General features: G+C 35.0%; 4 protein-coding genes across 4 annotated transcripts; 2 read left to right on the top strand and 2 right to left on the bottom strand.

The window, feature by feature from the left end:
- Positions 1-301: 301 nt before the first annotated feature.
- LOC132701666 (uncharacterized) lies at positions 302-1386 on the bottom strand. The gene is made up of 3 exons (XM_060669760.1): positions 1047-1386; positions 783-993; positions 302-731 (listed from the first exon to the last, which is right to left on the bottom strand). Exons 1-3 carry the CDS (start codon positions 1235-1237, stop codon positions 618-620), a joined length of 516 nt encoding a protein of 171 aa, XP_060525743.1. The 5' UTR covers positions 1238-1386; the 3' UTR covers positions 302-617.
- Positions 1047-25182, bottom strand: LOC132701664 (ras GTPase-activating protein 1). The gene is made up of 13 exons (XM_060669754.1): positions 24683-25182; positions 24480-24633; positions 23714-23852; positions 23541-23657; positions 22834-23045; positions 22642-22776; positions 22402-22569; positions 18628-18977; positions 12605-12796; positions 9909-10326; positions 7374-7865; positions 2374-6381; positions 1047-1128 (listed from the first exon to the last, which is right to left on the bottom strand). Exons 1-12 carry the CDS (start codon positions 24988-24990, stop codon positions 6298-6300), a joined length of 2769 nt encoding a protein of 922 aa, XP_060525737.1. The 5' UTR covers positions 24991-25182; the 3' UTR covers positions 1047-1128; positions 2374-6297.
- LOC132701667 (uncharacterized) lies at positions 1675-2375 on the top strand. The gene is made up of 2 exons (XM_060669761.1): positions 1675-1935; positions 1995-2375. Exons 1-2 carry the CDS (start codon positions 1908-1910, stop codon positions 2291-2293), a joined length of 327 nt encoding a protein of 108 aa, XP_060525744.1. The 5' UTR covers positions 1675-1907; the 3' UTR covers positions 2294-2375.
- A 170-nt stretch (positions 25183-25352) lies between the features above and the next one.
- On the top strand, positions 25353-27366 carry LOC132701668 (protein kish-A). The gene is made up of 3 exons (XM_060669762.1): positions 25353-25523; positions 25596-25705; positions 25765-27366. Exons 1-3 carry the CDS (start codon positions 25521-25523, stop codon positions 25868-25870), a joined length of 219 nt encoding a protein of 72 aa, XP_060525745.1. The 5' UTR covers positions 25353-25520; the 3' UTR covers positions 25871-27366.
- The last annotated feature ends 23 nt before the right edge of the window (positions 27367-27389 follow it).

Consider the following 27389-nt stretch of genomic DNA (forward strand, 5'->3'; position numbering starts at 1 on the left):
CATATAATTGTAGAAGATGTGTGTAACTAACCAAAACGATTTTCCGACACAATGAAAGAAAAAAGTTTTAATTTAAATCCCCAGAAAAAGACACCATCTCGAGAAAAAGTGATCTATCTTCGGAATTAAAGCAAAAACATCATGTAAATTTGGAAATTGAGCCCCAGAAGGGTCTACTTATCTTAAACATGTATTTATAACATTGAAAAAATGTTTATTGTTTTATATCTGTTCCATGGTTGTATGGAACAAATCATTATACCAATTATACCTCCCTATACACTTTAAATTCAATAGAAATTGCAACGTTAGTTTAAATTTACTACAACTTTATTTTCATATAAAATTGGTTATGATTGCTTATACTTTTATCAATTTAAAAACACTTCTAAACTGCTTAGTCACTCATCCATATCCCAATGCGAAATGACAGGAAGCGAAATTTCTTTAGGTACATTAAAACCTAACCACAAATTATGACCTTGCGTTTCCTGTAGTGAAAATTTTTTATCATAATTGTCAGCACGATGTTTTTGGTGAGCATAGTTTTAAATCAACAAAAGAAATGTTTATTCGTTTTTCGTACAATTATTAATAATTAAATTATGTAAGCGTTATCATCGCAAAAACTTTACACAACCAAAAAGAACCAACATAGTAATTCCAAATGTTGACACTACCAGGAATGTTTTACGCATTTTGCTGATCGTGTTGTCATACGGTGTCAGCATCTGTAACACAATTGGTTGTAGTTCTTGTAATTTACAGTGAAACAAGCAAACCTTCGATTCTAGTGCTAAAATTTTGGCTTCTAAGGAATGCAGAGACGATTCTAAACAGCGAACCGCACCTCCATTTCTGATGTGACACAAGTCAACCTCGTCTTGTTTTAATATATTCGAAAGGATTTCGAAATGCTTGTTAAGGTGAACCGACATTAAATGCAATACGATCAGGGTATATTCCAAATCAATTTTAATTTCCTGCTTTTTTCTGAAAATCGATTGTGAGCGACGAAACACTTGCTGTTAACTCCCGGTACTTACTCGGTGGGAATTTGCAAATTTGCGAAATGATTTAAAATATCGGTGCGAAGGTTCTCGTCCTCGATTCCGATCGCCGACAAGTCTTCGTGACCGAGAATTTTAAAAACATAAGGCTCGATGCCAAACTCGCGAAAATTATCGATGTACCGTTCTGCCTTGCAAGTTCTTAGTATTGGTTCTAACAACGCCATCCTGTCCAGGTAGACCCGTTCGGCTGTTTTATACCATAGACCTTATGATAGAAGAGAAACTACCCCTCGCAAATTCAAAAGTGGTAAGGTTAGGTACTGGTGCTTCTTCTTAATTAAATGATTTCAGCCTATTTGACAGTACAACTGGGCCGTTCAAGAACCAAAAGTTGATACGAAATACGGCTTTTAAGCGAATTTTTAAATTATCTATTTTACTAATTTTCTATAATAAAATTAACGACTTTTCGTACGCTCCTAAACACCAATTCATAATTGCAGATTATTTCCAGAATCTTGTCAAAGTCTTGTTCTTGACCTTTACTGAGACTGAGAAATAATTAAGGAATATTTTGCATGCGCGTACTGTATATATTGTCGATGTACAATAAAATTCCAAATCATTACTGCTCTGAACGAAATCGGCGATGACGACGTCCTACGCGGCAATTGGGAAAAAATTATTCAAGTGGCGTTTTCTTGTTTTCGAATAAATTACAAAGCTAGCTTGAAAAACTGATGGAAATACAACGGAACGCATTCTTAAGCATCTCGTGAGTCAGTCGCGCTCGGCAGTTATCATCTGATAGGGTTTATCAGTGTAAACAACTAAATTAGAGCGAAATATGTATAGGTGCGTCTGTTCGTTTCTTGCCGATAAATCGAGAACAACATGGCAACCAAAACGAAAACCGTAATTGGTAAGTCGCAGCAATGCGCGTGTCTATTTTAAAGCCATCGAGGCCCGGTATAATTTTAGATCGCAGGAGCCTTTGGGTCGTCATAGCGACGGTGATCCTCATAGTCCTCATTGTGATATTAGGCGTGCTAGTGCACTTGTTCGTGGAAGAGACGCTGGCCAGAATAATTTTGATTGCTTTGATATGCCTTCTGAGCGTTTTGGGCGTCGCCGTCGTCACCTACCTGGAGTTACGCAAGCGGAAACTAAACAGTGCGAAAACGACCGCAAAGAACGGATATTACTACAACAACATCCACCCTAACAACGCGCCCAAAGACACCAACTGGGAATACAACGACAGGACTAGAGTGCTATGACAGTTTTATCCAAATAATATAATTTTGATACGCCGGTTTTTAAAACAATTTTATCATAACGCCCGGGCAATTGTTCCTACCTTTTACGATTGGAATTCACGGTGGAAACGCCTCGAGAAATGACTCATCCTGCTCGAACATCGATCGTTGTGCAAAATTATTGCTTTGAACACTCACAATTGTAAATAACAAAAAGTAGCGTCGTGTTTCTATCCGTCATTTGCTTCACAATTGGCTATCGCGACACGAAACAAAACGTATCGTTTTAAAAGCAATTATTACCCTTTTAGGAAATCTAAGGAACTCATTTTTTTTTTGTTTACGATGATATCATGGGTTTCGTAAAGTCGTTTATGCAGTGCTGCCAATACCTTTTCGATCAACACGGCTTGTGCAATGTAGGTAGGTGAGCCATAGGGTGGGCCACCACCTTATCTCAGAAACTATACGGGATGGAGCCAAAAGTTAAATACAAAAGTTAATTGGGGTATTACAAAGCTTTAATTTATTTTAATATACAGTATATACAGGGTGTTTCATTTCTCGTGGGCGAGTCTCAACTTATTTTAAAACCTGGATATTAGTTCATTTTTGAATTCTATACGACATTGCGTATAATGTCCTAAACCTAGGTCTAACGGTTTTTGACATTTTTAATTTTTTATGCGAAAAATGATGTTTGCAAAATATCTGCCAATTTTTTCATTCAAAAGCATTTATGGTTTCACTTGAGTAAATTTTGTTGTCGACGAAGGACTGGAATAACGGATTTCATAAGAAATTTCGATACATGGTACGCGAAAAATAAGATTAAAAATAAAATTAAAAAAAAATGCCAAAAAACTTTTTTTAATGGAAACCACGCACTTTTAATAATCTTGTTATAATTTAGCATTAAAAATTAAGGCAATTTTATATAAGGTTGTATATGCCCAATATTACTTTTTGAAATATTTCCTTTGTCTATCACAAATAATATGCTGTTTCCATATAAGTTCAGTTGGTGTAAGCTGGCTATGACGGCGTTTAAACAAAACAAGTGCTGCCACTATGAATTGCTATTTCATAGTTCCAAAGATGTATGCATCATTTTCACAAAATAAAACCAAGGATAAGCGATAACGTTGGTGATATTTTTTGGTAATGAACGATCAATAAAAAATTAATATATAATAATATACAAGCAGTATAAAGGGTCTTTAAATACATAATGGCATTTCTAAAAGATTCGGGTTAAATCTCCAGGGGTCTCTGCAAAATACAACAAAATATTAAGTTGCTCTTCATCATTCAAAATATGACAACGTCTATCTTTTTCTTTCTTCAAAGTTCCATATATTTTAAAGTGTTCGTAAATCCTCTCGAAGATCTTTTTTTTTTTGGGCGCATTCTTAATGGAAATTTTCTAATATAATCTCTAAGGGCCAGGGTATGTAACTTTCTAACATCAATCTTTTCGTCTGTGGTAAACATAATACGCAAGCAGCATCCTAGCACTTATTTTGTTTAAAGCTGTCATAGCCACCTTACACTAATCAAATTTATATGGCAACCGCATATTATTTGTGACAAATGTTTAAAAGGTAATATTTCAAAAAGTAAAAATGTAAAATACAACTTTATATAAAATTGTTTTAATTTTTTATGCTAAATATGACAGGATTATAAAAACGGATGGTTTCCATTTAAAAAACAATTTTTTATGGCAATTTTTTTAATTTCATTTTTAATCGTATTTTTCGCGTTCCCTGTATTATTAAATATCGAAATTTATTATGAACTTCGTTGTTCGAGTCCTTCGTCTACAGCAAAATTTACTCAAGTGAAACAAAAAATGCTTCCGAATGAAGAATTGGGCAAATATGTTAAGCCTCGCAAACGTCAATTTTCGCATAAAAAATTAAAAATGCCAGAAACGGTTATACTAAGGTATAGGATATTACACAAAAAATGTCTAGAAATTTTTATAGAATTAAAAAACGAATATACCAGGCGTTCCATTTATAATAAGAAAGTTGATACTAGCCCACGAAAAATTAAAACATCCTGTATATACAACATTATAATAAATTAAAGGTTTGTATTTAACTTTTGGCTCCATTCCCTATAGTTCCTGAGATAAGGTAGCGTCCTAAGAAAAACGGGCTAGCCTATACAATGTGAGATGTAGCGGTGTTTCAATGGATGGATAAGAAAAAAATAGATTTGTTTGAACCTGATGTTTTGGTTCGAGTGTAGTTTTCGAATCGGTAGAACTAGTTTTAAGCACATGCGTGAATTTTGCACCTGTCCCAAACGATTTTGTCATGTGACATGTCATAAAACTGTTCTTGTTTTTTTGCAAGAGGCAAAGAAGTTGTATTTTTAGATGCTTAATCAAACAGCAAACACTAAAGTTACAAAAAAAGCAGTGGTGGGCTGGAGAGGAGACGTCATAAATAAAATTAATAAATTAATGAAAATTTTCGAAACGTGTATATATACACTTTTTTTTAATAAGGAATCGCGCTCTACAGGAATTTTTGAAGTCACGATGAAAAAATATCCATTTAATTAACAGGCGCATATACGATCATTTGAAATATCGTTCTTAAGCAACTAACATGGCTGCAGACAGTTCGGCAATTCGACAGGATTCAGTTTAGATGTAGCAATTTTACAGTATTTTCTCAAAATATGCCTAGATCTCGTCAAATCTTTTGGGAAAACGAATTAAGTGCGTGGAGGTCGCCGTCTGGAGAGAAAATGGTGGAAAGTGTAAGTGCAATGATAATACAATTTCAAACATCAAATTTTCTCAGTCCATCAAATGCAACGAAAAAAGAACATAAATGGACGTAAGTGACACCAACATTATAATAGATTTTTATGGAAAATATAAAAGAAAACTTGGGACGAAAATTCCATTCCCTTCAAGCAGTTCCTACTGACTAGTATCGAAATTACCTTCTTCAACGATAACCGTTTTAGGAAGGTAATTTCCAGTAGATTAATTTTGTTTTTCAATTTCGTACAAACCTTGGATGCGTCAAAAAATGTTTGAACAACTAAAAATTACCGATTTTTGCGTAGTTCCCTGTCGCGTTGGAACATCTTATATATAGATTCGTTGGAGAATGATACGATCACGGTCAGAACAAACATTCTGATTTTAAAAGAAGCTTGAAAAGTTTTTTTGATTGTCGTAATTAAAAAACTGCGCATAGCTAAAAAGGCAAACGCTTCCAAGTAAAACAAAAAAGTTTCGTCATGGTTCCAATAGGATATATAAAAAGGGCTTTTATTAAAAAACGAACCGAAACGGTAGAAAAGTTTACATTCAATGCGAATAATAATGAGTACAAATACACCTCACCTATTACACAGTCTAATATATAATATGACGTACTAACAATCAAATAAATACGTAGCAGTTTATACAAAAAACGAAACATACTAGGGAGTGTTTGGACGCTTAAAAAGTTTTTTTCTCATAAACCATTTTGTCCTATGATCTTAAAGGTAGAACACAAATTTGGTACTTTTTTGTCGCTTATAAATCCCTGGTCACAATCTGCAAATTTTTGATCAGAAAAAAATGGGAAGCTCGCGAAAAAAGGAGGGATAACTAACCAACTTCTAACTAAACCTAACCTAACTAAAATAACCAGTCCAAAAACTCCCGAGCGCATTGACTAATAATAAAAAAAAACTGACTTAGAATGGTTCATTACAGTCGATATATGTAGGTTTTTTTTGGTGTCGTTTTCCCGATAGATTCCGATCAGAAAGTGTCCCCGTGGTAGATTGAATATATATATGGCACTATGATGACAGAAAAACCACGCGACTTAGAGTAGTAGTGCGGGGGCAGGAAGGTGGGGGAGGGGATTAAATGGGTCTAGCCTTCCTTACGAATAAGTCGATGTCCGTGACGTACAAAAATATCGTTATCGATCGCAGCTCTCCGCTCACTGCTGGAACTTTTTCGACGCCAGTTCGAGCTTTTTCTGGCCCAACATCAACTATCTTATCATCTCCAAGTACTTCTGCTTGTGTTTGGCCAACATTTCCGTCACGGTCACCAGCGTTTTGATCGACGAATTTACCTGGGACGGATATGCGTGACGGTATAGTTTATTCAAAATTATACGATTATAAAAAAATGGTAAATACGAAAGCAAAGAGCTCCCCTTTTTTTCATTTACCGTTAATAATTCATCGCCAAAAAAGGCAGTTCTCAGAAACTTGGAGATTTTTGCCCTTGAAATACTCATAGCGCCGGATCTACTACTGTTCCCGGTACACCAATTTTTCCAATTGGGTCAATGAATTTCAATAAAAAAAATTTCTGGGACTGGGAATAAAAACCAAAAAAAAATTAATTAAAAAAACGGATTGTACCCAGAATTTGCAGGTTACTTATGGGGGTGGAATTTAACAACAATTCCACCAAATTTAAAAAACTTTAAATAGAAAAGATAACTGAAATATCGGGTTTAAGTTATGGTCGATTTTCATTAAATGGGGAACTCAATTTTCAGTTTTTTTTGCAAATAACGGGCACGCCCAGTACTTTTTTGAATATTGTCAACAATAAAATTTAATAGCATTGTATCCCGCGGATTTTTTTTCCAGTCACCCCAATTTCAATGTGCCAAATTTCAAGTCGATAGCTTCAAATTTCGAACACTTAATTCGTGTCATAGCGTTGTTCTAACAGCCAAAATGGCAAAAAAACCGCCGCGGATATGCGATCGCAGCCATTTTTTACTGATTTATTATGTGTCTCGTAGAGTATTAAACAGCCATAAAACAGAGAACGAACAGACAAAAAACTATTTTTTTTTCAGCTGAATGGTTCTATACCAATGGCGATCGCGTAAAAACAACCGTTAGCGAGATCTCGAGTTTACGAAAATATCAAATGAGTAATTCTTAGTGCATTGTTTAAAAGTTGCCCACACAACGCCACTGCAATAATTTCCACCCTGAGTGCTACAACAAAAAAAAATTCAAGAAACAATTTATGGCGACAGGTTTGAAAATGTCGTGACCTTTGGTAGAACTCAGCATAAACTACCCGAAAAACTCAAATTACCTTGGCTACCGCTTGAAGCTCGGGGAGGTGGGCGACGCATATATGGTGCAATGTTGCCAACTCTTTGGCGGTGTCCGGTTTCGATACTATACGCGGATCGCCTGGGTCGTTGACCATGGACAGCTGGTCGAGGAACACCACCATCCGCTCCTTGTTCTTCAGTATGAATGGGTTGACCACTTCCATATAGGGCTCCTTACCTCCGAACTCGACCAAATTGGCCAAATTCTGGAGGCACTTGGCCACCATGACGAGGCTGCGGGTGGCTGCCGGACTCGGCTGTTCGCTGACCAACCCGAATTGGCGGGGATTGAGCAGGGCAGGGCACAACAGCCTGAGGAATATGAAACCCGACACCACCCGGGTACGCACCAGCCGCTCGTCCGGCCATTTTCCTGCGGCCGCCCTCTGGAGGCAGCCGCAGATGTAGCGCAGCGACCTCGGACAAGCGTCAGGGGACGTGAAAATCGACAACGTCACCTGGTCCAGCACCTATACATAGAATTTGAAAAACTTAAAACTACGTTCCCGGCAGCATTTACTATTGATTAGCAATAGGCTATAAATAAATGGCTCTGATTAATGATTGCTAATTGCAGGTGCCTTGACATTGTTAATCGGCGCTATGTTTTGTGTATACACGCATTTTGGCGCCATCTTTTGCTAATCGTTGGTACAATTTACGTTGACACTGCAAATCAGCGGTATGTTTCGACTACATGCACATTTTTGCGTCACCTTTCCTGAGACTTACATTTCTGTTTTGTTTTTCTTGTCGGTGACTCTTATTTACTTAACAAATTAACATCATACTGCTAACAAATTTTCGCTACAAACTAGTAAGTCTATCCGAAGAAAAAACGGTTCTATGGGGTGATATTAATTCTAAGGACAAATGTATTCATTGGATGGATAACTCGGGTTTTGGATGGTTTTGGTTTAGTTTATCAAATATCTATCAATTTCTGTGCGATTTAATTATCATTATACTATGCTCTGTTTCTTAATGCGAGATCATTGTTGGCGTAACATTGTAGGTATTGTCAAGAGTCCCGAGAGTGACAGGTAGGCGGACAAGACTTAGTGTTTAAAATTAGAATTATAGTTATTTTCCGGCGGTTGTCGACAAAGTTCGTTCTTATAAATGGCTGTTTCTGAGTTTGTTGGAAATGGGAATGGAAATTCGTACGAAATATAATATAAAATAAAATATAACGGTACTTTATCTTCCGCCATATCACTTGGAATTAAGACCCATAGAATTGCTATGGGAATAAGTAAAAAAGGTTGTAGCGCGGCATAATACCAGTTTAAAGACGAGAGACGTTGAAACCATCTTGCAAGAAGGCATAAAGTGTTTCAAACATGTGATTGAAATAGAAGAAAGAAAGCTGCTAGCTATTTTTTTCTTCTATATCAGTTTTTGTTTACTTGACCTTAGGATAATGAATATCTTAATTATCTCCCCATCTCTATTATTATAATGAAGTATAATTATTATTATATTTATTATTATTGGTCTCTTTCATTAAACTCGTCCTTCTATTGCATATGTTATTTTCTGTTTAGATTTCAATTTTCCATGCAAGTTTGTAACGTCCTCCTTTATTTTGTTTCAAAAGTTATTAAAACACAATCAAAGCGTTGGTTTCGTAACTAACTTCATAAACTGAAATGCATCTGTTTTTTGATAAACCTCTGAGGAACATACTAAGGAGCTAAATCAAGAAATCAGGTAAAGCAGCAGGAAATAGAAGTGCTTATCACTGATCCAGAAGACAATCTACAACAACTACTTCTCCTTTTCATTCCAGATTAACCATGATAGTAAACATCAATAAGACCAAATACAAGACCTGGTAAAACGTAAATTAGAAATTAATACGAAAATTATCGAACAGATCAATCAATTTACGTATGTGAGTGCGGATTTAATAATTGTTGGTAATTTGAAAAGGAAAGTACAAGAACAAATGATGAGAGTTTCTCGTCACTTCTGGATGCCTAAAAGATATTATATGGAGGAACAAATATCTAAACATGGAGAGGAAAGCAAAGATATATAAAAGCTCCATTAATAATGAAAACAGTAAGATCCATGTTAGGAAAACCTCTATATGACAGAGTGAGAAATGAAGACCTTAAAGAACAATGTGTATTCCGAGATGTGACATAATGGGTTAGAATAAAAAGAAAATTCTGGAATAACGTGAACAGAATGAATGACGACAGATTGTCAAAAATAGCAAAGAAGAATATACCACTGGGAAGAAGATCCAGAGGCAAAGCGACGAGGACGTTAAAAGGAAGAATGCCCTCACCCTCATCACCCTCATCAGGAGAGGTTTTACTACTATAAACAGGTGATAGCGTACCATATGGGAAATGATACTGAAAGAAAAGAAGAAGAACAAACTAATCTACTCGCGTTTAACAAGGCAAATCGTCCCAGCAATGAGCAACAGCCAATCAGACACCTTAATTTATATTCTGTTGCTAATAATGGTAGCTTCTGGCTAAATGTAACCCGCCTACCTGTAACAAAAACTCCGCGTTGGCGCACGCATCGTCCAGCGACTCCATCTTGGCCGGATTGAGTTCTGCGGACTGCTTGCTCTCTAGCAGGCGCAGGACCGTCTCGAGAACGGCTGCCTGCAGGAAACCGCCGCACTCCGCCCTCATGTAGAGGTCCATGAGGGTGGTGGCGAGGGAGGCGGCGCGGAACAGAGTACCGGTCTCAGTCTCGCGTGCCACCTCCGCGCAGTTGAGCTCGCGCAGCAGCTCCGTCTCTCTGCCCTCCGAACGGAAGACGCGCAGTAGCGCAGTTGCGAGAGGGGCGCGGTCCAGGTGACAGATTTCCGCCAGTGTTTTGACGGATGCCAAGCCCGGCTCGAGCAGCAGTTGCTGCAGCGGGCTGTACTCCTCGCCGGGCATCACCAGGTCATGCAGGTATCTGTGGATGGGGCGGGTTTAACGGAGCCGTTTGTTATTCAAAGAATCCCGCATGAAATACATGAGAAAATGAACTTAACCCAAATTTAATTCAGTTTTAGTATAAAATGTACAATTTATATTAAGTTTCTTTGTCTAGCTTCTCAGATATTAGTTTTAAAAATGTGTAAAAGAGAGAAATGACATAAAGTATAGCAAATATGCAATAACTTATTGTTGCTATCAAGAACCTGTTAGTTTGTATACGAGGTACAGTGAAAAAAGTATAATTTATTCGAATTTTCGTTGGATACTATAGTTGGAATTATGTCACGCTGGTTTCAAATATTTTATTACCTAAACGTATAAAGTGATATTTATGATTGTTGTGTGGCTAAATTGTGTTGTATTTGAAGCTCGTTCAAAAGAACCTTGAACAAAATTTTAATTTGAAAAATATTGCTTATAAAAGTAAGTTTATACTATTATTATATTAAAAGAACCACAGTTTACAAAAAAAGTGTAGTTCTATGTAGTTCTAATATCAGCAATTAAAAATTGTACAATTTAAATCTTCTTTGAGAGGCGCTGTTATTGGGTATGACCGGTTGTGACGACAATTCGCTCGTTAGATTACCCGCCAGCCGGACGGTAGAATAATAGAGAAGCCATTAAACAACGACAAAACGTTCGTCTTAGTGGTTTTAATTTTAATTTTAGTCTCGATCCAGTGGCTTGCTTTTGTTATTTTGTGTTTAGTATCAAAAAGAAAGTTTTGAACATGTCCGAAGCCGATTTTTTAAAAGGTCCATCTAATAATTTACCTTTAGTAGATGTGTTTATTGTGATATTTTACATACAAAGTTTTGCTTTTGTTGAGGTTCGCGGTGTTATAAGCTAAAAAGTTATATTCATAGATAATTTAGCAATTAGTTTTAAATCAATTTAATATTATAATCAGCTTAAAGTTTTCTAGTTTCTTAAATTCAAATGGTACATCAAATAAAATGTAAATTATTCAACAAAAAAAAAAACGAAATAATGATTTTAAAGTATATTGGCATTGATAACTTAAACTTTATTTTATACAGATCTGGAAGCCATTCCTACGGAGACTGCAATAGGATAGATGCAAGTTGCTTTCACTGTGATCATATAAAGCACACTAAATACAAACACTTTACACGAGCCAAAAATAAACGTAAATAATATAATTCGCGGCCAATAATTTGAGAATAACGCTATAACATGACGCCGTATCGATCGAAAAGCAGCGGTATGACGATCATTACCGCTCGTTTGGTATCGTTTAAAAGGAATAGCCAGGTGTCACAATTTGTATTATTAATTGCAACTTAAATATTGAGTTTTGAGTTTTGATATTTGGTATGCGTTATTTCTATATATAAACAAATGTATTAAAGAAATAAAAAATATATTCAAGTTCCCTATTACATTATCAATCTGCGTTAGGATTTTTAGCTTGTTCTTTTTCCAATTGAAAAAATATAAAAAGATATTCAAAACTATTAGCTGTGATTGCTAATCTTCGCGGCATCTTGCAAAAGTTTATAAAGTCACAACAAATCAATGAAAATAACCACAAAATCATTCCAGATAGGTAATGCACTTCTTTATTTTCATTTTTTTACCCCGCAAGATATCGATATTTAGATTCGTCTTAAAAAAATTATACTGTTCTTTATAAAAATGAATAAGATATAGTAATTGTCTACAATTACTAGATTTTGTCCTTTTTTAGAAAAAAATTGTGTCCAGAGGCCCCCGACATCTTGCTGGTTATACAAATTCGATCAGAAACGAAAAACGAATACATCTAGAATTTATGGAAACCAATACTTTTAAGTTTTTCTTCTTCAAAGTTTTAGTAATACCCAACAAATCTTCGAAAAATTATACTTTTTGTGTGCAATTCGACTCTCGATAGCGATAATTTTTTAACACAAAATCATCTCTACTTCGCTTGCTTAATAATTAAACGCTTTTTTTTTTAAACTTTAATAGCCAATATTTCAGAAACTTAATGTAAATCGGCCATTTTTTAAAATGTGACTAATATTAATTAAATTCGGGTTAATATCCATATTCCCATATATTTCATACGGGGTTTTTATCATGAAAAGCGCACATTTTACAAAGCCCGAATATTTTCATTGATTTCCTACGAATGTTTTCCCAAACTCCTATTATATCATGTAACGACATCCCCTTTTATTTCTTGGGGACAGGTTGGAAAAATGACATATATTGGTCGAAAATAGACCATCATTATTAATTACCTCGTCCTCAGTCTTAACGAGCCCCATTCGCCCATGGGCGTGAGGCCGGAAAGGGAGTACCACTCCTCCCGTTCTTCGCCGTTGCCTAACCCGGACAGTTCGAGGTGGAGCTCGGCTACTTCAGTGTCTTTGCCGCGCTTGCCTTTATTGAAAACGGTCAGCGAAATGGAGACCACGTCGCACGGCACGTCGCTACAAATGCAAACCACGAAAGTGAGACACGTGACGTACAAAGGTAGAATTAATTAATGGTTTTATGAATTTCCTTAGCTTTTATCAACTTAACAGCAGTTTAAACAGCCACAACAGACTACATGAATTAGTTGTGTCCAATATCGAGTGTACAGTCACAAAAGAGTTCTTGCCACTCATTGTGGTCAAAATAAAAGCCTTCAAACCAATTTACAACAACGCAAATACAATTTCAGGGGAGCAGATTTCCACAAACTCTACAACCACATACTTCATACTTGAATGGTCAAATTTACTAAGTAATAAAAATGTTAATGAGGTCTGACAAGTTTTACCAAACATTGTATACTATTTTTAACGACTACTTCCCTTTACCTATTATCCACAAAAGATCATTTCCGGTATGGTTCATATCCGAAATAATCAAGGCAATTAAGCGAAAGCATAGGTTATTCAAAAAACACAAATACAACAAATCAGAGACAGTTTTAATCCAATAGAAAACAATATGTGCGGACATTAAACGAATGATTGATGTCGCATACAGAAACTACATCTTTAAGGCCGAAAATGCAGTCACAGAGAATCCGACTTCTTTCTCGTCGTTTATTAGATGTAAGCGCTCAAATATGGAATTGCCAGAGATTTTCACTTACAGCCCTGAAGAGATCGTTAATGAGTTTGCTAAGTTTTTGTGGGGGTTTACAATACTCAACCACAGATCCCTCAGTTGAATGGATGTTCTAATGCATTTATTACCATTGTTCACTTAACTGATTATTAATATATTAAGAGCATTAGTACAAGTTAAGAACAAAGTATCTTGTGGTCCTGGTAAAGTTCCTTGTTTTTCGTTATGCTACAGGCCTGCATCGATAACATCGCACCATCAGTAATTTGGCTTGCTTTACAGAATTCACTGCTAAGGTTTTGTAAGACAGGAGGCGGGTGGATGTGCTATACACAGACTATTTAAAAGCCTTTGACCGGGTGGACCACACTGTACTGCTCTCTAAACTAAGGATGTTTGGATTTTGTGATGACTTTGCAGCATTCATAAAGTCATATTTGCATAACAGAATACAGTACAGTAGCTCCGCGGTCACTCATCGCTTAAGTTCATGGCTAGTAGCGGCGTTCCCCAGGGTAGCAATTTAGCGCCACTGATATTCTTGCTTTTCATTAATGATATAGTAGCTGATATTGATAGTCAAATTTTGCTCTTTGCTGATGATGTGAAATTGTATAGAATAATTGATAGTGTGGTCGACTGTGTGTCTCTGCAGAATGATTTGGAGCTTATTGGTTCTTGGTGTGCTTCTAATAACCTACCCCTAAATACAGATAAATGTGTCGCAATATCATTTTCAAACAAAACTAATACTATAACTTTTAATTACCATCTGGATCGCGTATTATTAAGAAAATGTGACAATTTCAAACTAATGGGTGTAATGTTTGACAAAGAATCATGCCGATAAAGTCTGTGGAAGTGCACTCAAAATGCTGGGATTCATAGTGAGAAACTCTAAAGATTTTGCAAGGCGGCAACATACTCAAATTGAAAATGAACAGAGAAAGTTTCTGAAATTTCTTCACTGCATAAAAATGGTTTCTACCCGGCTAGGGGACTGCCACAAAGTGACTTATTACTAATGTTTAAGGTTACCTCACTGTTGAATCGTAGGAAGTACCTTTCATTTCAGTTTTTATATAAACTTTGCAATTCATTAGTGGATTGCCCTGAGTTGCTGAGCCAGCTAAACTTCCATGTTCCCTCAAAGACTATAAGGGCGTCACCTGTATTTCACCTAGCAACTAAAAGAACCAATTTTTTGATTAAACGTGTTCTCTCAGTTGATGAAATTATTTAATGACTTCTGCAATGATATTGTATTTTTAGTCTCAGCCGCTCACAGTTGACTGCATATTATAATTATAGTTATAGTTCTCACGATGAAATTGTCTTCTAAATGGATAAAGATTATTATTATCATAAATGTTAACCTTCCATAACTATTTTATTTTACATTTTCGAAAACAAAGTTTCATACAAAAGTTATAAGGTTTAATGTGTACAGGGTATCCCATTTTGCACACTTTTAGGGGGCATCTCAGTTATTTTTAAAGATAGAGAGTCGCGGTTTACGCGACACTGTGCTACTTTTTTGTGAAATTAAACTATCGATTTTGGGACTCGTTTCTCCGTTGTCTTATGAGTTACTGAAGAGTTTAAAAAACGTTCATATAGGATTTCTTCCGTATAATCCAGTAGCGTTATTAAGCAAACATATATATTTTTAAATGGAACACATAATCTTTTACATTAATTGGAAATCATTTAAAATTCTTTTATTTTTTATTTATAGCAGTAGCAGTAGGTCATAGTAAATCAATTAAATCGACTAAAAATAAGACACCTAACTTATTATTATTACTTAGTTTCGAAAAAACAGGATGAAAATATATTTTTTTAAAATAATAATGTCTTATAAATATTATGCTATTATAATATTAAGTAGATAGTTGGCTATGACTCACCTACTAAAAACAAAAAAGCAAATGTGCCAAAAAATTACGAGGCTGTCAGTTTTTAATTATATTTTTATTCCCAGTGCATGAAAATTTTAAAAAATATGGTATGTTGGTATGTTTTATACAATGCAATGAAATTGCCCAAGAAGCTTTGGCAATTTCCACATATTACCACAGATAAGGTTTTTAAAGGCATATAGTCAGTATAATTTTTATATTATAGAAATATGTTTTGTTTATATTAGATATCCAGAGAGACTACAACCGTCTCCAGATACATTTGCTTGTCTGAATCTAGTTAGGCACGCATCCCTTAATCAACCAAGTCCTAAAAATTATTTGAAGGAGAACAGGGAGCAAATAGAAACAAAGGTATTAGGTTACATAGAAGCAACGCCATCATCATCTTGCAAACACAAAGAACAAACAGTAGGAGTACCAATATCGATGCATGCAAGAGTGTCCAACATTTGCATCCTCGAGATGCCGAGCGTCGGATGCAGTTTTGCAACTGGCAACAAATACGATTCAACGATTCCTTTTGGAGCCTTGTAATATGGTCCGACGAATGTTACTTTACAAGTTCGGGAAGTTTTAAGCGCCATAACACGAGGAACTGGTAGACAGAACACCACCATTTAATTTTTGAAAGGGCCCGACAAGGACTCTCTGGGGTTTTGGTATCGTGTTTTATTTTGGGACAATGAATAGCCTACCGAATTTATGAAGGAGTTTTACAGCACGTAGGTACCTAGACATTCTTGAGGAAGTGATTCCAGAATTACTCGAAAATACTCGCTTAGTATATTATAATGATATAATATACCTTCAACAAGATGGTGCACCAAAAGTCATAACTCTGGACTTTGAAGAACATTTTTAGATGAAAACTTTCCTCAAAAATGGATAGGTACAAATGGATCTGTAAGATGGCCTCCATGATCTCCGGAACGTTCAATTTTAGATTTCTTTTTATTGGGTTATATTTCGTATTAATTAATGTAATAATGGACTATAATAAGTTAAAAATTATTACAAATAGGCTGGCTACTCTCGAGGACTGTAGAAAAATTCTGGCTTTAACTTTTGTCCTTTGTGTGAGAAATGGTGTTATTGATTCTCCTTGTATTCTGCCAAGTTTTAATTTTCATATCTAGAGAATGAAGAGGAACTGACCTTTTGTCTCCTCTAATGCAAATTAAATTGTGAGCTTAATTTTCAAAACAACGTTATACTTCTGAAAAGCTTAAATGATTTCCAATTAATGTAAAAAATAATAATAAGGGTGGTCCATTTAAAAAAATATATGTTTGTTGCATAACAAATAAACGGTTAAAGCGATAACTTAAAAGGCAACGGAGATACGAGGGTGGTTCCAAAATCAATACTTTTGGATTTCACCCTGTACCTCAAAAATTTTGTTGCCGGCATGTTGAATTTCACAAAAAAGTACCACAGTGTCGCGTAAACCGCAACTTTCTATCTTTAACAATAACTACTGAGATACCTCATAAAAGTGCCCAACATGGGATAGCCGGTACAATTAATTTTAGATACCTAATTATAGACAAGGTGTGCTAAAGTTATGTTTTTCAATTTAAATTTTGTTTTTGAAATATCCCCACAGAAAAGTTTCTGGAAGAGTACGAACTGGGTTATTGGCTGGCTATATTGTGCCTCATTCCCAATTTGGGATTTAGATTATTTAAATATTCTCAAATTATGATGTTGCCATATAATTTCCGCTAATTCATTGATCTTGACGTTGTCTAAAGTACTTTCTATATCTTCCCTTAAAATTCTTTTTAAAAATGGGGATTCCCTGAATCGCTAAGTATCGGATTCAGATATTCAGTTAAAAAATGATATACCGGTCAATTAAGAAGCGGTCAATTGCCCTCACCTAGTAAAAGTACATAAAACACTGCTTAGTTTTTTTTCTCCAAAGTTTTGATTCTTTGTATATGTGTAATGTATGTATGTATGTATGTATGTATGTGTAATGTATATGTGTAATGTATAAGTGCGCTTAAATGTCACTTTGGATGTGTGTTGAGTTAATTATGGCTAATTCTGGCCTTAATGTAAAAAATAACTTTAATATACCTTGCATAAAAATAAGTAGGTATGGTCTGTTCATAGATATAAGAAAGTGACCAATTGTTTTCGAATGGGATTATCCAAGGGTGGTCATTACCATACAATGCGACAAGGTTATTACCTAAAGTTTCGGAATTTAAATTCAGGTAAAATTGTGGTCTGTAATAGAAAATAATTTTATACCTACCTGTGTTTAATATTCTTTGGTTTGGTATACTACTTACTTTAAGTTTATTAGTGATCATTCTTATTTCGTGTGTAATACAGCGTGTGTTGAATCGTGTGCGAATTATGCAAAATATGTGCGAGTCTAGTGTATCTCAGAACTACTACCTTTTGGAAGTGTATTCAACACATGGGTTTTAGATTTAAAAAAAAAGGCAAGTTTTAATGGTCTTTTATCTTAAAAAAATTAGGAGTTACAGAGAACAACAAAGTCCAATTATTTACTTGGATGAAACCTAGTTCGACACTTATGATACCCTGGAAAAGGGTTGGGTTGACTCAATTGATAAGTGTAAAACAAACGCGCCATCAAAAAGAGGTAAAAGAATAACTATTTTGTATACTGGTTCTAAAGATGGTTGGATTCCAAATGGACTTTCTCTGTCTGCGAAAAATATTAAAGATTCCTCTCTGGATTACCATGAAGACATCACCGCTGATTTATACAAACTAGTTCCAAACATTCCTCGTAATAGCGTAATTGTAATGAACAATGCAAGTTATCACAGTAGCTAGTTGACTAAAACCCCTTCCTCATGTGACTCAAGTTGGGCAAATTTTGTTAAACATATAGAAAAACTAGAACAATCATATATCCATATTGCAAATAATATAGAACAAATAATAATTAGTGATAATGATACTGATATATTATGTGAATAATTTTAAGTATCTTAAGTAGGTAATAAGAATAACTTGTAATTTTATTTTAGATTTAAACATAAATACATACATAAATAAATAAATATTGTTTAGTATCTTTCCTAACAAAACCCCAAATAATTAAATTCTAAGCAAAGTACGGACCTGTTCGGCCATATTTCATTCTTACAGCTTGCCCGGGTCTTTCCTTAATTCCTATCAGTCACTTTCTTATATCTAGGAACAGACTTTAATATTTAACTTTTTTAACTTTTTTTTTCAGAAATGTTAAAAAATGGATCGCCAGTACACCTTTTCGGCGGACTTACTCGAAGACAAACTCTTCGTCCCACACGGGGTCCGGTCCACTCTTAGCTCTGGTGCGGGCGATGCGCACCTGATTATTGAACTGCACGGTGACGTAAGGCAGCGGTACCAACTTGTAAGGTAATCTGTGGGCGTCGAGAAGGTGGAGGGTGAGACATCGGAGCTCCCTCAAACGGGGCACCTTGGCGGTGGCGCGGCTCAATTGGGGCACGCATAACGGCTTGAGCGCGTTGACCCAATCCTGGCAGTCTTCGGGGGAGCGGGCGGCCAAGTGGGTGGCCGTCGCTAGACAAGGCAGGGCGCGTTCCACGATCTGGATGCAGTTCGAGCGCTCCCATAAACTGTCGTGCACCTGCAGGGGCGGTCCGATGAGGTTAGAAATCGGCGTTATTGGGTTTTCGCCAGGGTTGGACTGATTTTAATCAAGTTATTTAAGTCACGATTAAAATCATCATTTAAATCACTTGATTTTTTTTCCAACTCCAATTTTTTTAAATCTTTTTAGTTGAGAGCAACACAAAAAGCACATAATAAAAACATCATAAATATAAAGTAAAACACAAATCTTTAAAAAAATAAGACACATAACATAATAATATACATTTTATGCTTCTGCATTTTCGTTCTATAATTTGAATATAGAATATAGTAATTTCCCCCCTTTTTCTATCCCCATCCTGTTCCTTATATCTGTCTGATGCTGAGGAAGCAGCTGCAGACAGGAACTGTTTTATTATTGGTAGCTATTTCGCAATTTCTGGCTAATCATTTTGTGATGTCCCACCACTGTATTCCATTTACGTTTATTACTATTTTATACGAAAACATATTTTTTTAATGGGCAACTGCGGGTATTCAAGTTTATTACTAATGGCAAAAGTCCGGTGTGATTTTTTTCTATTTTGCATTCTAACGAAAACGTTAATAAATCAGTAGATATCGATGTAAACATGTCCTTTCTGGGACAAATAGTTGCCGATTTCGATTATACTCCAGTCAGAATCTGTTTTAGCCTGTTATTGTACCGAAATCTACCTTAAAAATGCAGAAATGAATTTAAACCCCTAGTTCTGGAATAAATAATTGGTTTTCCCTCTTGATTTCGAGAATCTAATCCAAATCGGCAATCATTTGACTCAGAAATGGCGGTTTTACGTCGATATCTGCTGGTTTATTAAGGTTTTAGGCCGAAAATGTCGATTTTGACTAGTATTTGAACGATATTGACATAAAAAAGTAACTGTTTGAATCAAAAAATAATAGTTTAAAATGATATCTGCAGTTTTGAAGCGGTATTAGATAGATATTTGTCGGAAAAGCCGATTTTGACTAGAATCTGTTTGGAACGAATAAGAAAAACCTACTGTCATTCCAAGAAAGTGGGTTTTTAAGTAGCTATCTTTAATGCCAATATCGTTCAAAAACTAGTTAAAATCTGATAATAGTGGCGTTTTTCTTTGCAAAATATCAAGAGCAACTGATTGGTTAGTTTAAAATGCTTAAATATTCTTGTGCTACATGTTTTAGCCCAATATTTGACATCCTCTGGTAAATGGTGCAACAAATTTGGTTTTTGTTTCCTTCCCAGATTTTTAATTATATATATATATATATATATATATATATATATATATATATATATATATATATATATATATATATATATATATATATATATATATATATATATATATATATATATATATATATATATATATATATATATATATATATATATATATATATATATATATATATATATATATATATATATATATATACATAACGCCATTCTAGCTAGATGGTTATCGCGAAGATGTTTTACAATTAGGACTACATGTAAACTACAGTAAATTCAAAATATGTGGTGAGCAGCCATAAGTTATAACTTTTGAGTCTGTCTTTTCCTCCAAAATCTTTCTCTCTCCCATATTTGCTGCATAAAATATTGTGAAGTATGAGGTTTTCCCGAAGTATCAATTGTTTCGTAAAAAAGGGCTCGTCCATTTTCAGTTGTTATTGTTGCACATATAACTGGCTCATCGTGGACGTTTTACCACCCTTCAATGGACATATTCACACATTGTCCTGACAGAGAAGAAAAACATTTTGCCTTTTCCTCCTCACAGATGTCATCTAAAAGGCTTGTTAACGTATTTCTTGATGGCAGCGTATAACCAGGTCTTAATAAGCTTTTTTACTTTAACTTCCGAGTTTTCAATGCATCGTTTGTCAATCTTTTCTTTTTTAGCTGTTGATGTTTGTATTACAAAACTACACGAATTAGGTTGATTTTCTGTTTTTTTTTTCTTTGTTTGGACTTTGTTTGACTATCGTGAGTGTCGTGGAAATCGAGGCAGACGATGTAGGTCTACAGAATTGTCAAGCGACAAGAAAATAAAAACATAATTTATAAGTTTGTACCATTGTTAATAAACGATAAGGCAAATACACACCCAATTTTCCTTTAAAAAATTAGTAAAGCGTTTATTGGATTTTATTAAATTTATAGCGTTAACATTTTTTTAATACATTGAAAATCGAGTACAGAGTGGGCACTTTATTAGGGACCTGTACCTTTTCTCAGGAACTACTGATTTAAAAAAAAAGTTTATACAAAAGTTTTATGGTTTAAATTAGATTTTAAAATTATTATTTTTTTTTAAATACATGGTGACCGATAAGTGCTGGACCCACATTAATTTTAAAATTTTAAATGGAAGGCCCTACATACTTAATAAAAATAAAGGTAACTTTAATAGAAAATACTTATTCGAATTTTGTGTAGTTTAGACAGAAATTGGGATTACATATTTTTTTTATGCAAAATTATGTTCCTAGTAAATATGGTGTTCCACGCCTGACTGTAATGACGACTTCATCAAATTTTAAACACATATTTAGAAGACTTCCTTCTAACAATCTGCAATGACTGAAATTTCAACTTGCAGTATTCATTTATATAAAACTTTTGTATAAACTTTTTTTTTAAATCATTAGTTCCTGAGAAAAGGTACAGGCCCCTATTAAAGTGCCCACCATGTACATTCTTTCCTAAGATATAGAAATAAGATAAAGAAAACATACTCTTTTTTATGTATCTCAAAAAATAAAAATAGGTATCTAAAAATTATAAACAATAACATTAATAAAATATGCGTGAATTCAAATTTTGGCAAGAAAAGATAAAAAAGACATGACATTTTTAAATTAAGAAATGCCTTATTTCTTCTGAACACGTTTTTGTGAATAGAAAGTTAAATAAAAATGAAATAAGTAATTATAAAACAAAATGTTATTTACCTTCCTTATTACCACAAACATCATGGTGTGCATTAAGTTGTTGAACTATCCCTTGAATTTCTTCCTTGCAGATTTTACAAATAGGTTTACACGCAGATTTATTTGGATGTCTTGTTTTAATGAAAAACTGCTATATATTTTCTTTTCTTCCTTTCTTCCAGCCATTTAAATGTTTTTACCTAATTCCACTTCTTTGACAACCACCACCTAAATACGCGAGACATATTCGACAAGGACAATTTATAGATCGACAAAAAAACAGGTCGCGACAGAAATTTTCTTGCAAAAAGTATGTTCTGACGTATACTTAGTGTGTATATTGTACTATATTGTTCATAGTAGCTTTAAAATATTTTGTAATTGCTACAAAAACAAAACGGGAAATACATATTCTTACGAAATTATAAAAAAAATCAATGATTTTTTTAATAAAAATCAAAGTTTGCCAAACACTAGTTCTCGCCTAGTCTCACCTGGTAAAGGTAGGCGCAGGACAAATCGATCAACCCCTTCGGTTTGGTGCGTTTGGGGTTCTCGTAAAAGTACAGGTGGGTGTCGGTGCCCTCGACCAACAGGACGAAATAGAGTAGCTTCCATTTTTTCACCGTTTTGTCGGATTTGCGATGCAGGTACCCTTGGTGCTGCAAGAAATGGTTAATTTTGACTGATCGGTCATCGGTACAAATGAACTACCGGGCACGAGATCGCGTTACCTTGATGCCCCTCATTTTTTTCAAGCCCGCCTGGTCACGACATTCCCGTAGCGTAGCGTAAATCTTCTCCGCGTCCGACTTAGCCTTTTGGTTTTCGGGAACCCAGTCGAGCTGTTTGCTGCCGTCCACCACCAGCTGCAAAAAACAATTTACTTAGAATTCAAACGACTGGCGATCCGAACGGGTCCTCACAGGGTGCTGGAGGGTGTAGCCCTCGACGATCTGCTCCTTTCTGTAACGGTTGATGACCGCATCCAGGCATTCGAATATGCGGCCGCCCATCAGGTATCGTACACCCTTTTTCTCGATCCGGAACCGTTGGATTTGATTATTGATGTGGAAAAAGAGCGAGTAATCGCCAGGAGAGTTATCGCTGGGGCGAACCAGAAAACTACCAGGTCCAGCTAATGAACAAGAAATCTTAATGCACAATCGCCACATTACTCGCGACGGTAATAATAAAACTTACGCAGGCGCAATCCACATTTTTTTAAAGAAAATTTCTAGTCCCAGTGAAAACATTTTAAGAGCGCGTTCCCTACTCAACTTTTTTTCTAGAATTTTCAGTTATCCCACAAATGAAGTGCATTTTGTATTCAAAGCATTGACAATATACAATTTCATCATACCAAAAAAGTCATTTATATGGTTCTTACATATTTGAGTCAATGACTTGAGGGCAAAATTTTTGCACCAGATTAGTAAATTGTTGGATAGGGAAGTTTGGCAATGACTACTGCTGTTTGAGGCCTAAATCTCTTTTTCAATCCTATTGGGTGTGGTAAAATTGAGGAACATGTTAAGTTCCTAACATTATTTCTAAATTAAAAGGAGGTCTTTAAAGTGACATAAGGGTGAAATTTCATAAGACGTTCAAAAATAAAACACCAAAGCTTTACCTTTAACCAACAAATCGACCGCCTCGTTTTTTGTGCAGTTGGGATGGAACCATGGAAACACCGTGTTAGGATCGATGCTGTCGTCCAGATCCTCCACCAATTCTTGGAATATCATTCCTGTATAGATAAAATAATAAAATGAATTGCTCTAACTGCATCTACTGAGAAAATACCCTGTTCTCCGGTGCGATGGGCAGTCACCCACAACCAACCGTTGTCCATGTCATTGTGTACGAAAAATATGTCGCCCTTTTTGAAGGTGAGCTCGTCTGTATCCGGCATTTTCGTGTAAGGCAATATTGCCACCACCCTCTGATCAACACCAGAATTAATCAAGATGCAAGTGGATAACTATACTCTGCCAAACTTTTTCATGGTTTTTGAAAAATGGAATTTAAAAATTTGACACAAAGTACTCATCTCAACCTCTAATTGAAAATCACCAACATACTTTAATATTGATTTGATCTGATTTCACAACTATTTTTATTAAATTTAAAAAAATAGATCCGCTATATGTTGACCCGGGCATGTCTTAGGAGCTTATCTCCCGACAGAAACAAAAAACCTGAGCCAATAATTAATGGAGTGGCTAACTTTTTGAAATAATGCACACAATTTTTATTAAATCAAAAAAATTATCAACACTATACAGAGGTTTCTGCTATGACTACTGAATACACTTATAATACCTGAGTGAAGTCATTTAAATATCTCACTTAGGTTTCAAAACTCAAAATATTATTATTATTATTATTAGGCTAGTTAGTTTTATTAGATTTTTTTTAGGTGATCCTTAACAAAATTTAATAAAGGAAGTTAACAGTGTAAATAATATTAATTGTTCTTAAATACCCAATTTTCCCCAATTAAAAATTACTTAACTTGACTGATAGACCTTGAACTCTTAATTAACTTTAAAATATTTCATTAACTTACCTTTTTGTCATTTACAGGTTCTGGAGGGGCTACAGGATGTACCAACCGCTCCCTTTTCAACAAATCACTGCACTGTGTGTAATAACCTACTAGATCATTCAGTGATACAAACTGTCTACCTCCTATGTAAAAATCGCCGCAAACTGCGGTTATTCTAAAAAAATAAAAACATTTATTTTAGTATTTATGAGAATTTCCCTTACCGAAAGTGATTCATCCCTGTTCGCCCCAGATAAGAGAGCACATATGATCCAGGCTTTCGGTCACTCTCCCTTACAAGATACGCCCCGAGCTTGTTGCAATTCCACAAGCGTTCTTCGGCTTGGTACCTATCCAACCTGCCATGGTACCACAAAGTTTCTGATGGGGCATAATGGGCAGAGTCACCTAAATCCGGTTCCTCGGGCTCTTTAGTCTGCGCTCCTACTGGCTCATTGGGTTCATTGCCGTCGTCACTTCCTGTCGACGGGGAGCCTAGCTTATCCTTTTGTCTTATCAAATCACTAGCCATGGCAGTGGATTTTAGTTTTAGCTGATAACGGACACTAAATTATAAGTACGCGACTCGAGTCATTTAAATTCATATTTTCGGACAAAAAATTGGAGGACAACTTCAAAAGAAATACTTTTGTGTTTACTCTACAAGAACAAGAAGTGGCAAGCACGGAACACACAGCTTAATGACAGGACACCACTGCAACGCTGTTGTCTGCGACTGATCGACAGAAACAGTCACGGATCAGAAACAACCATCAAAATTTTGTGAGAAAGGATTTAGATGCTTGAATTAATTCGCGCATCGTTTGGGCTGTCCGGTTTATTACACGCTAAATTAAATGTTCAAGTAGCTACAAAATTAATTAAAATATTAAAATGGTACAAAGGTCTAAATATAAAGTACTACCTTATATAGAAAAAGGAAGAATATTAATAATTAATATCTGCGTATCCTGTGAGTGAAACTAACCTCAAATTACTTTATTTATGAAAACTGAAAATCAAGCCGTTTTGAGCTAGTTTGTTATTTTAAAACTATAGAAAATGGTAAGTATTGTAAAACCGAACTATCCTAAAAGTGTAACGTTTCTCAGCAAACAGTAACGGTTTTTGTTTCAGTCAGCGATATTCAACCTCCAAAGTTTGTTAGTGGTAGTGCTCCTCGTAATTTGTACCTGCACATACGTAAAATCTTTATTTCCAAACCTTTTGGACAGGAAAAGAACGGGGTACCACTATTACTGCAAATGCGCACCCAAACTATGTTGTCCTTCCTTTTTTGTTACAGAATTCTCAAGACACTTTGGAAGTGCGCAAGAATCGGTGAAAGAAAATCACCATGGATCGCAGTCTCTTGTCTTTCGATGGCGTTTTCGATACTTTTTTTAAAGTGACAATATTCAATTAATAATAATTAAATATATATTTTCATTGTGGTTAGTTGAGAATTATTTAAGATTATTTAAGATGCATTTAGTAGCTATGCAGTTGACAGTTATTAAACACTTAACATATTAGCTCGTTTAAAATTAAAATCTTCTGTTAGTTGTAACATATAGATAAATGCAATATATATTACTAATATAATGTTCTCTACATATGGAAAAATATATTTTTTGGGATTGATTCAAAAATGTGCTGTAGAGAGCTAGCCCGAAAGGTATATTTTGACACTAGTCAAGAAGTGTTATTTAAAAACGGTTTTAAGAATGACATTTAAGAGTTGGATACCACATTGGAAATAAAAATATTAGGAGCGACTGGACATAAAAATTTTTTTACTAGTTTTTATAGCAGGTAATCTTTTCTAAAAACCTGCACCTCTAGTCAAAATTACTGCAGTAGTTAACGACCACAGCAGTTAACGAGATCTGGGCATAGTTTGCGAAAATACTGCTGTAAAAATGTTACATCTAAACTGAAATCTGTCGAATTGACGAACTGTGAAAGGCCATGTTCGTTGTTGAACGCCGCAAGGTCATTGGTGAAAAACGCAATTTAAAATGACAGCGCGTGCGCAGATGAAATGGCCTATCTCAATATTTTCAGTATAGCAGGGTGCTCCTCTATATATGTAAGTATCTAGTAACTATATATCCGCATATAATGATGATGTCGCAGTGTGCGTTGGATATGAAAATTGGATTGTACGTCAAAATTGCACACATCGGTTCGAGTTATATTGTTACTATAGAAATATATTGATACTATAGCAACTTATGAAGCAACCATAAAAAAATTGAGAAGGGCCATTCAACATGCACACGAGCAAGATTTAAAATTTCGTTTGTAACCAATGACCTTGCGGCATTGAACAACCAATATGGCCGCTTACAGATCCTCAATAAGTTTGGAAGGATTTTAAAGCAGTATTTTCTCAAAATATGTCTAGATCCCATTAAATCTTAAGGCAAAGCAAAATTAAGTAAATGCAATGAAAATGGTGTAAAGGACAGATTGGTGTTTGGATGAGTTCTCGTCCGAACTACATAGTAAAATGATATGGACGGTTATGTTTTGAGAAATTGTTATTTTATTATGGATGATGTTAAGTACGGTTTCTGACACATGCATTTCGGACGAAAACACATCCAAAGGACCATAAATACGGACCAGTTCATTAATTTAATGGATTAAGTCATTTTGTAGGTTTAAATTTCATATGTATTATGTTACAGGCGTTTTCGAATAACAAAAAAAACTTGTTTTAGTTATTTAAGTTATTTGCATTGGGTAGCTATACAGTGCATGCACTACAATGAATATGAAGTGCCCTAGTCATAATTAATAATTCATATTTAATTTTCACCCATTTGTCTTATTAAAACTAAAAACTTCTCGAAAATTCCCACAACGTTAGAGGCAAGTTGAGATTAAGGTTGGTGAAGTGAAGGTAATTAATGAAAATTGCGA

This window comes from Cylas formicarius, unplaced genomic scaffold (assembly GCF_029955315.1).
Source record: "Cylas formicarius isolate icCylForm1 unplaced genomic scaffold, icCylForm1.1 PGA_scaffold_5__7_contigs__length_24384050, whole genome shotgun sequence".
Lineage (NCBI taxonomy): Eukaryota > Metazoa > Arthropoda > Insecta > Coleoptera > Brentidae > Cylas > Cylas formicarius.